The following is a 14,828-nucleotide window of genomic DNA, read 5'->3' as shown; positions in this document are numbered from 1 at the left end:
AGCACATAAACATGTCAACTTGCTTACGGTCACACAGTGAGTAAATGGCAGAACTGAGATTCAAATTCAGGACAGTCTGACGTCAACGCTTATAAGCTTGACCGCGATAGGACATTGTTTACAGGCTCACACGGAGCTGCCTGGTCTTGGCATCTGGATAGGCTCAGACCTCCAGACCATCCTAAGGTCCCCACTGGTCCTGGCAGGTGAAACATTTACTCATAGCTGACATTCTCCTCTAGTCCACAGGTGGAAGCCAGTCAAGTCCTCTATGTCCAACCCTCTGATCTCCATGCCTTTGCTAGAAATATATCTGCTCAAATCTCAGGTGTCCCTGGCTTCCCAGCCCTCTTGAACAGGAGTCCAGTACTGGCAGCCTCTTCTAACTGCACAGAATGTCCAAAGGCATCAGTTTGCTTTTTAGCAAGTCTGACTAATTCCCATGCAATTGTTGAATTGTTGTGCGCTCTCCTCCAGGAAGCCTGTCGAGGGATTTTCTGCACAACAATCCCTGGTGGAAATGCATTCCAATTCTTGCCAACTTTAACTAGTAGCAATTTTCTCTTTATATCTAACCCAGAGATTTCTTGGATTCATTTTAGCCCAATTCCTCCTCTTGCCACTTTGCTAAGAGAATGAAAACTGCTGATCTTTATTCCCCCTTCTTCCTTAATACAGTTGAAAATCTCAGCTGCTTCTCCTTTACTGCATTAAGAAAACAGTAGTGTCAGAAGGCATTTTACCTGCTTCACTTTATTGTGCATCACAGATACTGCTTTTGTTATGAATTGAGGTTTGTGAGTCAAGCAAATCTGTTGGCGCCATTTCCCCAATAGCATTATTTTTAAAATTAGGGTTATATGCATTGATTTTTCAAGACATAATGCTATTGCACATGTACTAAGCTACAGTGTACTGTAAACATAACTTCTGTATGCACTGGGGAACCAAAAAGAATCGTGTGACTCACTTTGTTACCTTGGTCTGGATCTGAACTCACAATGAGGTATGCCTGTAATTTTTTTTTAAGCTAGTCTTCTCTTTTAGTGGGCTATGTTAGTTTTCAACGGCTGCAATAACAAATTACCACAAACTTTGTGGCTTAAAGAGCATTAATTTAAAAACAAATATTTCTTTTAAAATAAAGAAATGGTTATTTAAGAATAAAAGGTACTCTCTCTTACTGTTTTGGAAGTCAGAAGTCTGAGATTTATTTCACTGAGCTAGAGTCAAGTCTGTTCCCTTTGGAAGTTCTGAGAAAGAGAATGTGTTTCCTGGCCTTTTTCAGCTTCTAGTGGCTACCAGCACCGTCCTTCCAGCATATTTAAAGTACATCACTCTAATCTCTGTTTCCATCTTTTCCTCTAACTTTGGGTCCTCCTGTGTCCCTCTTATAAGGACTTCTGTGATTACTTTGGGCACGTCTAGAGAATCGAGGAAAATCTCTCCCTCTCAAGATCCTTAATGATTTCAGCAGATTCCTTTTGCCAGGAAAGGTAACCTTGACAGGTTTCAAGATTAGGATGTGGACATCTTTGGGAGGCATATTCATCCTACTACAAATTCACACGTCCAGGCTGGAAGAATCTTGTTTTTGGCAGAATGTCTCATGACAATTCTATTTTGTCAGGGGCTAATTTTCACTAATTACCTTATTCTCCAGAAAGTTATGTTCCACAAATTTATGCATAGTGTAGAGATAATTAAGAAGACAAAACAAATTTGAGTTTAATACTATCAACCAGAGGCTAAGTAAATTTTTGGAGGAATCTACTCACCCACATGAAGGGTACTCTCTAATATGCCATGAGAGTTTTCAGAATTTTCCTAAATGGCATCCTAGTACTTAGGTCCTATAAAGAGGATCTAATCTCATCATTTCAGCTTTAGCATGTGGAGCATAAAGATCAGATTTTGTAAATGACTTTTTCAAGGTCTCATAATTAGTAAGTGAAGAACTCCAGGTCAGAAATTAGATTCCTGAGTTCCCAGTTCAGTGGTCCTTATCCTCCACCTTGCTAATGTTTTCCTTAAGGGGAATTATTCATTCTTCATTCATTCACTTAAACAATACTAAGTACCTCTTCTGTGCAGGTAATTTTGCTCAGTTTTGGGAGTAAGTCTAATCTCTTTGGAGAGAGAGAACACAAATGGACCTGGGTTCAGATGATGTTTCTGTGATGTACTTGCTTTGTGGCTGAGGGTGAGTTGCTTAGCTCCATTGAGCCTCGGTTTCCTAATGTATAAAATGGGAGAACAATGACACCTGCCTACATTGATAAAGATATCTTCGGTTGCATGAAACATAAAAATTCAAATAAAATTGTTTAAACAATAAATTCCAAGAGTAAATGTAGCTTCAGGCAAGGTTTGATCTAGCATCTCAAAACCCTGGTTTTCTCACTCTTTATTTCTCACCTCTACGTCTTCAGCGTTGGCTTTCATCTTGGAAGTATATCCCCTTAAGTGTCCAGAATGGCTTACAACACACAATGAGACCATATGCTCTATGTTCAAGTCCTACAGGGAAGAAGGGCACCATATCTCCACATTCCTGGCAAATTCCTGAGTTTTCTTCTGACTGTACTGCTCAGATCTCATCTGCCTGTGAACCAATCTCTGTGACGGTGGTGGGGGGAGCATATACTGACGATGAAGTCAGTCAAGATCAACTTTCAGAGCTGGGGCTGAAGCCACAAAATCACATGGGGGAAGATGACGAGGAGGCGTGGTTTCTCAAGGGAAATTCAGGGCACTGTTACCAGGAAGCAGAGGGAAATGAATGCTAGGCGGTCAACAGCAGGTGCGTTCAATCAACTTTTCTGTGTTTTTGGCAGGATTGAATGTGATAATGAATGTAAAGCATGTAACACCATGCTTGGCACAGAGGAGATGCCCAGTTAATATGAGCTTAGTATTTCAGTTATTATTTCACAACTTCATGTGGCACGTATGTGTGTGCGTGTGCGTGCGTGTGTGTGCGTGCATGTGTGTGTGTGCGTGTGCGCGCGCGCGTGCGTGTGCGTGCGTGCGTGCGTGTGTGCATGCGTGTGTGTGCGCGCGTGTGTGAGCGCAGGTGTGTGTGTGCGTGTGTGTGTGCACGTGTGTGTGTGCGTGCATGTGTGTGCGTGTGCATGTGTGTGTGTGTGTATAGGCTTCCCAGGTGGCTCAGTGGGTGAAGAACCCTCCTGCAATGCTGGAGATTCAGGTTCAGTCCCTGGGTTGGGAAAACCCCCTGGAGGAGGGCATGGCAACTCACTCTAGTGTTCTTGCCTAGAGAATTCCATGGACGGAGGAGCCTTGTGGGCTATAGTCCATAGAGTCACCAAGAGTCGGACACGACTGAATCAACTGAGTATACATGAATGCACACATGCATACACACACAGACACACACACAGATATTGCTGATTGGTTTAGAAGTGGACGAGATCTGAGCAGTACAGTCAGAGAAACCTCAGAAATTATATCTCTCTCCCCTCAAAATTATGTATATAGAGGCAAAGTAGAAAGTACAGGTCGGAGAAGGCAATGGAAACCCACTCCAGTATTCTTGCCTGGAAAATCCCACGGACAGAGGAGCCTGGTGGACTGCAGTCCATGGGGTCGCTAAGAGTCGGACACGACTGAGCGACTTCACTTTCACTTTTTACTTTCATGCATTGGAGAAGGAAATGGCAACCCACTCCAGTGTTCTTGCCTGGAGAATCCCAGGGACAGAGGAGCCTAGTGGGCTGCCATCTATGGGGTCGCACAGAGTCGGACACGACTGAAGCGACTTAGCAGCAGCAGCAGCAGAAAGTACAGGTAAGCAAAGTGAGCAGCCATGACAGCATTCCTCATATAGGAAGTGGGCAGATGCAAGCCAGCCTCTTGGCTGACAGGAAACTGACCCTTAGGGGACGAGGACTTGCTAGAAGTTCAAGTGGCGGCAGGACGGGAGCCAGACCCCAGTCCCTCGGCCCCCAGTGCAGCTGTCTTTCCCCCTTGATCACCTTGCTCGCCTTAGCTGCCTGGCCTTTCCCAGGTGCTTCTGTAGAGCTGGACTTGGCAGCCAAACTGACAGTGATATATGGCCCTGGGAGTCCTGGGGAAGGGTACCCTGGAGCCGCTATGAACATGCAGGTTAAAGGGAGCGGCTGCATCTGGAAGCCTCCGGAAGCTTCCATCCAAGGAAGTGCTGCCTGCCACTCTGTCCCTGTGTGCGCCCTTTCTGCTGTCATAATCTGCCTCAAACCTGTCATAATACAGGAAGCTGCCAATTAGGGAGGCCACTTCCAGCTGTTCTGTTCTGTGCCCTGCGTTATAGAGATTCCCTCCCACTTCCGCCAAGTGTTTCCATCAGGGAGGGAAGGATCCCTATGGCAAGATTGCTCCCTGATGGCAGTGGTACACAAAACCGCCAAATTTATGTCCAAAAGCTGAAATCAGTTATCGCTGACAACAGTAATAATGGTGTCTCCAACATGACCTAGTTTATGGCTCAGCACCTGGTCTCAGCTGATAAATTCTTTTTTGAGAGACCGACTGGTCATGTAGGCATCCAAAGGAAAAAAGAGCAGTTGGACTGTGATAGGTATGACTTTAGGGAAGGAGAGAGAGAAAAGGCAGGACCGAGAGAGAAAAGACACATTTATGCTCATTTATAACCAATACTCATTATTACCAGTAATAGCACTCCTGTCTGTTAAGTGACAGTACAGGGATATGTGTTTTAAACACATTTTCTCCAACCTTCATCAGAGCTATGCAGATCATCCCCACTTCAGTGATTAGAAAGCCAGGGCCCAGAGAAGTGAGGCAGTTCACCCAAGGTCACACAGCTGGTGAGTGGAAGAGCCCAGTTCAGACCTAGTTCTGTCTGACTTCAGAGCCCAAGCTCTTTACACATTGTGCTGTTTCTGTTTATCATATTCAGCTGATGTCTTCTGGATCTCTTTCATGAGAGGGCTGACTTCAGATACATATGAACTAATAGTGGCTTTACATTCTCATTTGGAAGGTTCCTAAGACAGGAGCCTAGAGATGTCAAGGGGCAGGGTGTGTGCCCATGCTTCTGTGTGAATCCTCGTCATGCCCACTGTGGATGTGGTCTGCATCTGTTATGATATTTTATTAATTGTGGCCCTGCATCTCTGCTGGCAGCCTAGAGTAAGCCAGAGGCAATAGGTCAGAAAATGACTAATGAGGAGAATTTCTTGATCGATGGGGCTTCTCTTTCTGGATTTAAAGGGGCCTTGTAAAAAGTGATGGAGTCTCATTTTCACACTGTATCTTTAATATCTAGATATAAACCTTCCCCCAAATAGGCCATTCCAGATACTTGGAGGGCAGCTTCTAGGACTGGGCTTTCTCTTCTGTCCCAGTCCTCAGGCAGCCTGAGCAAGCGAAGCTCACAGAATCCAGTTATTCTGCAGTGCCTCGTCCCTTGCTGGCATGTGTCACCATCTCTGGGAAAGCGCCGTTAGTAGTGAAGCACCCAGGCGGTGCCTGCCCGCCACTGGGTCCTTCTCCTCTTTGCTAACGGTTTACCTTCAGGCCCCTTACGGAAGTGGGCAGCACACAGGTGTGCATAGAGGTGGTTCTCCACTTCTGGGAGATGCTTTGAGGCACTGGTCAAAACTTTCTGCCTTGGAACTGGGAAGGGCACAGGCAGGCAAGGAAGGGGGATGGAGGAGAAGGAAGGGCAAAAAGACGATTCTGTATCTCCATTTGGTGGAGAGGCGGCTGCCAACAGCTAGAGGAAAGTTCCAGCAGGAGCTTAGGATCCTCTGATCCAGACACTGAAGGACTAGATAGCAAAATATTCCTTTTGTCAGAAAAAAAGGCAACGCTTCTTGAAGAGAAGGTCAAGATTTCATATCCCTGTCAGATTAGCGTTTGGAAAATGCCAACTGATAACGTCCTTGACAACCTCCTCCCTCCATCTGATTGGAGCTCAGAGCAGGGTCCAAGCAGGCTTGGCCGACTGTCAACCTGGTGTGACCGGCAGGAACTGATTTCTTTCACAGGGTAGGTGAGGATTGAATGAAGTGAAGTGTGAGCCTGTCGCTCTAAAAGAGCAGGAGGTCCTTCACTTTTCTTTCTGGTGTCTCGGAAATGGTTGCTCGTGGTAAATAAGTTCAGGCTTCCCAGCAGTAAAGAATCCTCTTGCAATGCAGGAGACCCAGGATACACCGGTTCCATCCCTGGGTCAGGAAGATCCCCCAGAGGAGGGCATGGCAACCCACTCCAGTATTCTTGCCTGGAGAATCCCAGGGACAGAGAAGCCTGGTGGGCTGCAGTCCACGGGGTCACAAAGAGTTAGACACGACCCAGCACACACAGGCACACAAACAAGTTCAGTAAAGGTTCCTGAATGCAGTGAGTGAATGACAGGCTAGGAATGCAGTCAAGGAGTGAAGCAAGGAGCGAGAAAGGACATGGGGGTGGGGCGCCTGACCTGGCCTGGGAGCTTAGAGGCAGTCTTTCTGAGAAAGGGCTACATGAGCTCAGCTGTGAAGGAGCAGGAGGAGCTGAGGGTGGGTGCTCCAGGCAAGAACAGCCTGTGCTACGGCAGGAGTGTGATCATTCCTATGGCTGTTGTAACAGATTCCCACCAACTTAGTGGCTCAAAGCAACACAAGCTTAATAACTCTCTTACGGTTCTAGAGGTAAGATGTCCAAAATGAGTCTCAGGGGGCTAATAGGACTGCATCTCTCCAGGACTGCATCTCTTCTAGAGGTTCTACCGAGACCTTCGGACTGTCTTTCTCAGAGGTTCTCAGTTCACTTAGAGTAGGTGGTACACGTGTGCAAAGTCACTTCAGTTGTGTCCAATACAACCCCATGAACTGTAGCCCTCCTGGCTCCTCTGTCCATAGAATTATCCAGGCAAGAATACTAGAGTGGTTTTCCATGCCTTTCTCCAGGGGACCTTCCTGACCCAGGGATCGAACTTCTGTCTCTTACGTCTCCTAAATTGGCAGCCAGGTTTTTTACCACTAACAACACCTGGAAAGCCCTAGAATTGGTCGGTCATGAGCAATTAAGACTGCTGCTCCAAAGAAGCCACATCCTGGAAGGTCCTGTAATCCTGGTAAGGATTTTGATGTTCGCTCTAAAAACAATAGGTAGCTAGAGAAATGTTTGGGTTAGAAGCTTTGGGGGACAGTAATATACTAAAATCCACCCAAGGGCATTCAAGTTTCGAAAACAAACCTTTGACAAACAGATCATCCTGATATATCCTAGACTGATAAAATGAAGGTGTGGTGATGCAAACAGCAGCCTGCCTTTTCTGTATTGTTGGTAAGTTGTGGTTGATGGGGTATTTGTTCTGATAGAAAAGAAACATAGGTGTTGTTTCAGAATTAGATGGGGGTCATGAGTGGATTCCTGGAGGAGGAAATGGCAATGCGTTCCAGTAGTCTTGCCTATAAAATCCCATGGATAGAGTAGCCTGGTGGGCTACAGTACCTGGGGTCACATAGAGTCAAATGTGACTGAGGGACTGAGCACACACACAAATATGAATGGATTTATATCAGTGCTTTCCAACATGTTAAATACTGTGCCAACCTTCTTTAAACACAGCACGGGTAAGGATGCTTATATTTCTACAGCCTACTGGGGACATGAGGAAGGCTGCTCACAGTTGGAGACAGCTGAGTGGTGTCTCCAGGTCCCCCAAGCCTCAAGCAGTGCAGAGGGGCTCAACATCTGGAAATGTTGTAGCCATGCGTTCCGGGAAACAAACTCACTCAGAAGGATAATGCAGATAGTGGAGTACAGTTTATTATACCGGCGAGCCCAAGGCAGAGTTTCCTCTTAGCCCAGGACCCCGACCAGTTTTTGTGAAAACCTTATAGACCCTAAGTGTATGTGCAAAAATCTACCTCCCCAAATTCCCTGAAACTAGTCTGAACAAAGGAAAAAGAAAGATACAATCAAAGTTAACCCATGATTCATATGCCTTAAGCCTAGGTAGTTAACAGTGGACAATTTTCAATAGACTTGTGATCATACCTCAATAAGCATAATAGAATGTATGATTCTACTCAGTTACACAGGTAATTAGGGTATTCTTTTAGGCTACGGAGAGCCCTGGGGCTCTTCCTTCCGGGGGTCTGGTTTTCCAGTACGTAAGTCGTTTCCATAGATACTGGGCATATTGTTCAAAGTCCACAGTCTGGCCCAAGATGAAGGTAATAGTCCTGCTTTCAAAATAGAGCCTGTTCTGTTTCCTCCTTCAGAAACACCTGTGAGTCACTTGTCACACACAGTGTGCCCTGGCATGTGAGTGGGAAGCTCTGGGCTTGAGGACAGAGGCTGGATCTTAACCCTTTGACTGCTGCTTCCTTGTCTGTGTCACTCCTCTCTCACGTCCCTTCATGCTCTCAGCCCATCTCTCCACGGTCTCAGGATGCCACGCTGGGTGCAGCTGTTCTAAACACAACATGCTGCTTTCAATTTTTTAGTGTGTGAGGTCTGATGGGTTAGCTTTGAAGTGGTCCAGGCTGGACCCAGCCTCTCATCAGTATACAGACTGTAGAAGTTATGTCTCTGCTGCCTCCCTGCCACCCCTCTGGTCTGAGTTCTGTTGGTGGGCATTTCCCTGTTTATGAAAGACCGTGGCTCAGTCATCTTTCAATTAAACTTAATAATGAAAACAAACCCTCAGACTCTTCTTAGAGGGAAAGGGCGGATGAATCTGGAGAGGCATTAGAGGCTGAGGAAGACAGTTGGTTTGAATAAGGTCACAGATTAATTAGATTTGGGCTTAATTAACATCTGCATGAGCTTTGCCAACAAAGGGGATCATCGGGATACGTTTGACTGGTCCCTTTCTCCTTTGGGCGCTCCTTCTCTGGTTCAGGCTTTGGTCCCCACTGTTGTGAGAGACTCTGGTGCCTGAAAGCTTTTCCAAGTCAATTATACAGGCTTCACTCTGGCTGGTGAGGTCTGGTTTCAGAGCTATTCTATAGACGTCAAGGCTCGATCCCCACGTGGGCCCTTAGTTTTAGTCTGTGCTGCAGCCTTGACTGCATATTTCCTGATCTGGGGAGGGAAGACACTGCTTGGGCATGGAGTGGGTGCAGCTTAGGGGTGCTCTACTAGGGTTTTCCTGTGGAAACTGGGTGAATGAATTTGACTTCAACAAGAACACCGACAGGGCATGCTTAAGGGCTGCCATCCTTGTCCTTTCCATTATCAAATTCCCTTCTTCACCTGGCTGCTGCTTGAAAGTAGCAGATGAACTAATTCACGCTAAGCTGGCAATGACCAACCATGGCTTAAAATGTTACCTTTACTAGAAATGCTTATATTTTGACAAGGACAATGAGTTTTTAAAAAATCAGTGCCTTTAAAACCATCATGGAGGTGTATTTAGGGTGAGTGACCAACCATCCCGGTTTGCACGAAATTGAAGGGGTTCCTGAGCTATGGGACTTTCTGTGCTAAACCCAGAAAGTCCTGGGAAAACTGGGATGAGTGGGTCACCCTAGTCCAGGGTTTTTAGGAGAGATGAGTGTGTGTGTGTGGTGGGTGGAGGGAGTGGAGCAGGGGTCAGGCCAGGATGGCAAGGCCAGGGGGAGGCTGAGAACACAGAGCTCAGGGGTCCTGCCTCTGGTTCAGCCAGAGGACTAACACCCTGTATGTTTCCTGTTTTGAAGTTGTGGATAAGACCTTCCTTGAAAAGCATTTTAAAAACCTTACTCTTATAGAATGAGGGTCAAAAGGAGTCTATGAGGAACAAGAGTGGGGGGGGGATGGGGGGATGTCTCTGGGCAGAGAGGCTCTGAGTGCCCCTCCTTTTCCCCAAGAAGACATCACTACTCCACTGACAGGAAAGCAGGGTTTGGCTGTGGTCACAGCAGAGAAAAGGGGTGGTTAGCTTGTGCAGAGAATCAAAGAAAGAGCCTGCTTTGGGAGTAGGATAGTATTTGGCATAATCATTTGTGTTTTTCTATTTCCACCTTTCACTACCCCCCTTCACCCCACCCCACCCCAGGTCCCCCAGCTGTTTCCTTACTTCAGGAGAGGTGGTGTTGAAGTGGAAAAACCTGCCTGCACTGCACTTTTCTTCCAGGCTTCCCCCCTCACCCTTGCCACCCACCCCCGACCCCTCATCTTACTGCTGCAATTATGTTAAGTATCTTTGAATACAATGGAAGGGAGCAGAGGGAAGATTTCTGTAAATTTTAGGTGTGCAAGACTGACGGTATTGAATATCAAGGCTCTAAAGATATTGTAAGGCTTCCCAGGTGACCTGTGTATAAGTCAGTGAATGAGTACTCAGTTGTGTCCAACTTTTTGCAATCCCATGGACTGTAGCCCATCAGACTCCTCTGTCCATGGGCTTTTCCAGGCAAGAATACTGGAATTGGTTGCCATTTCCTCCTCCAGGGCTCTTCCTGACACAGGATTTGAACCTGTGCCTCCTGCTTCTCCTGCATTGGCAGGTGGATTCTTTACCACTGAGCCATCTGGGAAACCCAAAGAATCTGCCTGCCAATACAGGAGATGCAAGAGACATCACTGACTCAATGGATATGAGTTTGAGCAGACTCCAGGAGATAGTGAAGGACAGGGGAGCCTGGCGTGCTGCATGGGGTTGCAAAGTTGGGCTGAACAACAAATATCTATCTGTCCTCACATGTAGTCGGAAAGGATGAGTCTGCCTTTCTCTGGAGGCTACTATTAGGAAACTTACTAGTTTTCCTGTCACCAGGAAAGCTGTCTCCCAGCTCACCTATTATCACCCTGACCCCTAATGACCATATAATCCTGACCGCCCAATGCGCCCCTTGTCCTTTCAACCTCTGGAACTCTCAGGTTATCATTTAGTCAATAGCTCTATATCCTCTACGTCTTCTTTGAGTGCTGTATTTTTACCATAAAAAACAAGCTGTCCCCTGATGATATTGTTTGCACTGCAGGCTTCCTGTGTGGAGCTTGTATCTCTCATAAATCAGAGCCTGGAAGCAGAGATTGTGCCCTTCATATTTCCTTTTGCTGTTTCAAACTATTTCTTCCCTATCTTAAAAAAAAAAATCCTCCTTCCAGTTTTAAAGCAGTAGAACAGAGAAGCATTCCAACTATCTATTCTTGAATTTAAGAAAAAAGAATACTAAAAATTGAGAAACTCATATTCCATCTTAAAGAACACTAGGAGACATTTATAACTCCAGACTATAATGTTTGAGGAAGAGATGTCAGAAGGAGTGAAAGTCAAATAGTGGTTCTTCCATCAAGAGAGGGTGTCTTTGGCTGCTGATCTTGCAAGTCTCACAGAGCAGTTTTTCAAAATCAGTAATACACCCTTAGGGCCAAACTTGGCTGTTTTAGTTAGGATTAAGTTCAAGTGCATCTAACAGAACATCTAAAATAACAGAAGTCTGGTTTTCTCTCACATAAGAGAAGTCTAGAGGTTTGCTGTCCAGAGCTGGTATAGTGGTTGCACTGTTAAAAAAAAAAAAAAAAAGCCAGGTTTTCTGCTTTTTGGGCCAGCTTCCTGGTGTGTAGCTTCCATCTTTATGGTAACTTCATGACACAGGAGTTTGCTGGAGCATCAGTCATCACATCCACAGTCCAGGCAACAGTAGGGAGGACAAGAGTTTTCTCCTGCTTTTTGTATTTTTTTAATAGAGACTTTCCAGAATTCCCTCCCAGAGGTATCCATTAGAACCTGATTGATTGTATGTCACATATAGCTGCAAAGAAGTCCCGAAAAGGAATCTTTTAGCAGTTTAGCCTGGTAGCTTAGTCGTAAACAATCCTCCTGCAATGCAGGAGACTGCCTATCATGCAGGAGACCCAGTTCAATCCCTGTATCGAGAAGATCCCCTGGAGAAGGAAATGGCAACCCACTCCAGTATTCTTGCCTGGAAAATTTCATGGACAGAGGAGCCTGGCAGGCTACAGTCCGTGGAATCACAAAGAGTCAGACATGACTGAGTGACTAAGCATCCACATTGCTATCTTTAATGATAGAGAAGTTCTGAAATTTGAAACTGGCCAGTACCCTGTGGGGCCTCCCAGGGACAGACTTCTGTGTCCCTTAATTATAGAAAAACTTTAGCATCCTAGGCCTTCCTCAAATTCCAAAAAAGCAACTTTAATCAGGGAAGTGAGAAAATTCAGAAACAAAGAAAAATAATCAAGCAAGGCAAAATCCTAACAGTTTAGCCATAAAACAAAGTAATGTCTCTTTAGTTCCTCCTCAGAGGCTACAGTTAATATCCTGAGCCATATCCTTGAGTTGTGTTGCAGATACTGAAACTCCCATCAGGTGGAAGAAGTTAATTGCATGCTGATGATCAGCTTGCAGAGCTCAGACTGGTTGGAACCATAAAGTTGATGATGTTGACTCCCAAAATACCATCTGGTTACCTCACCACCAAGATTGAGGGCAGGAGGAGAAGGGGATGACAGAGGATGAGATGATTGGACGGCATCACGGACTCAATGGACATGGGCTTGGGTGGACTCCGGGAGTTGGTGATGGACAGGGAGGCCTGGCGTGCTGCAATTCATGGGGTCGCAAAGAGCTGGACACGACTGAGCTACTGAACTGAAATAAACTGAACTGAACTGACCTCACCACCATTCAATTAGAAGAATGTCCACAAGCTGAAAAGGCACTCTACAATCCTCATCTCTAATGTTGCCTTTAAAAACCCTTCCCTGAAAGCTACTGGGGAGTTGAGTATGTGCTGCCTGTTCTCTTTCCTTGGCTACACGGTAGGCACCTTGCCATAAATCCTGTACTTTCCTTCACCACAGCCCGGTGTCAGTAGACTGGCTTTTGCTGCATGTCAGGCGAGCAGATCCAAGTTTGTTTCCACGGCAATAAGAAGAAAAGAGAATAAATGTTAGTAGCAGCTGTGGGTCTTGGTCTTATTCTTATTTGGGGCAGAGAATATGTCAGGACTAGGTTACAGGGAATTTGCCAAGCCTTGCTGATACAGAGAATCACAGGCAGGACTGAATGAGAAATTACACAGACAAGACATAGCAACGGGAAGCAAACTGCAGATGAGGCAGGGTGAGGAGAGAGAATCCATACTGTGAGAAGATCAAATGGCTGTGGGTCACTGCTGATTGAGGGAAGGAAAAGTCTGCTGCTGCTACTGCTGCTAAGTCGCTTCAGTCGTGTCTGACTCTGTGTGACCCCATAGACGGCAGCCCACCAGGCTCCCCAGTCCCTGGGATTCTCCAGGCAAGAACACTGGAGTGGGTTGCCATTTCCTTCTCCAATGCATGAAAGTGAAAAGTGAAAGTGAAGTCGCTCAGTCATGTCCAACTCTTCTCGACCCCATGGACTGCAGCCTACCAGGCTCCTCCGTCCTTTTGGAAATGGGATTTTCCAGGCAAGAGTACTGGAGTGGGGTGCCATTGCTTTCCCCAGGAAAAGTCTAAAACTGTTTAATTCCACTCACAGGTTCATATAACAAAGAGGAATCTGTCCAGTTTGGCTTCTAGTCCTTGGTGACATTTCCTATAAATATTTTTATAGAAAAATATTTGAAATATTTATAGAAAATATAGAAAAATCTTTGGGAGGGAATTCTGGCAAGTCTCTGTTAAAAAATTACAAAAAGCTGGAGAAAACTCTTGTCCTCCCTACTGTTGCCTGGAATGTGGATGAGATATTTTCTACAAATATTTAATTTAGTTAAGACTCATCTCAGGCTTCTCAGGTGGTGCTAGTGGTAAAGAACCCATCTGCCAATGCAGGAGACATAAGAGACGTGGGTTCGATCCCTGGGCTCAGAAAATCTGCTGGAGGAGGGCATGGCAGCCCGCTCCAGTATTCTTGCCTGGAGAATCCCATGGACAGAGGAGCCTGATGAGCTACAGTCCATGGGGTCACAAAGAGTCAGATGCAAGTGAGATGACTTAGCACACATGCACACAAGACTCAACTCACTTAGGAGTAACGGTGAAAAGAGAATGATCACAGGATGTTTATGTAAAGATGTTAGAAGAAGACAGAAAAGGAATGGAAATAAATAATGGCAGATAAAGAACATTCACCAGAAAAATATGGTCAAAGAGTAACAAAAATTATCATCAAACGTATCATTAATAGCCAGCAGGGCTCCCGCGGGCGCCGCTCCAGCCGACTTGCGTCCCCTCCGCCACCTGGGCCGCCCGCAGGCCGGCGACGGAGGCCCGGGAGCCATGGGCGACTGGGGCTTCCTTGAGAAGCTGCTAGACCAGGTCCAAGAGCACTCGACTGTGGTGGGCAAGATCTGGCTGACAGTCCTTTTCATCTTCCGCATTCTCATCCTGGGCCTGGCCGGCTAGTCGGGATGGGGTGATGAGCAGTCGGATTTCGAGTGTAACACGGCCCAGCCGGGCTGCACCAATGTCTGCTATGACCAGGCCTTCCCCATCTCCCACATCCGCTACTGGGTGCTGCAGTTCCTCTTCGTCAGCACGCCCACCCTGGTCTACCTGGGCCACGTCATCTACCTGTCTCGGCGCGAGGAGCGCCTGCGGCAGAAGGAGGGGGAGCTCTGGGCACTGCCAGCCAAGGACCCACGCGTGGAGCGGGCGCTGGCATCCATAGAGCGCCAGATGGCCAAGATCTCGGTGGAAAAAAAAAAACAACATATCATTAATAAAAAAATAACATAATGAAGTAATTGCCTCCAGAAAACAAGGTTCAAAAAGGTGAGATGGTAGAAAGTGATGCTCTGTGACCTGACAGAGCTCTGGGAAGAGATGGAGGAGAGAAGTAAGTTCAACAAAGGATCGAATGCAACACTATAAAGGGAAGACACTGGTGAACATAAGACGCAGGAAAAAATGTAAAATACCAGGAGCATTTTTTAAAA

The 14,828-nt window shown here is 46.3% G+C and overlaps 1 protein-coding gene across 1 annotated transcript; it reads left to right on the top strand.

The window, feature by feature from the left end:
• Positions 1-14,087: 14,087 nt before the first annotated feature.
• LOC138990977 (gap junction alpha-4 protein-like) lies at positions 14,088-14,628 on the top strand. The gene is given in 1 exon segment (XM_070383246.1): positions 14,088-14,628. A coding segment is annotated over 1 exon segment (459 nt). The 5' UTR covers positions 14,088-14,169.
• The last annotated feature ends 200 nt before the right edge of the window (positions 14,629-14,828 follow it).

This window comes from Bos mutus, chromosome 15, assembly GCF_027580195.1.
Source record: "Bos mutus isolate GX-2022 chromosome 15, NWIPB_WYAK_1.1, whole genome shotgun sequence".
Lineage (NCBI taxonomy): Eukaryota > Metazoa > Chordata > Mammalia > Artiodactyla > Bovidae > Bos > Bos mutus.
The sequence above is the reverse complement of the archived record's forward strand: the minus strand, read 5'-3'. Positions and strand labels throughout refer to the sequence as shown.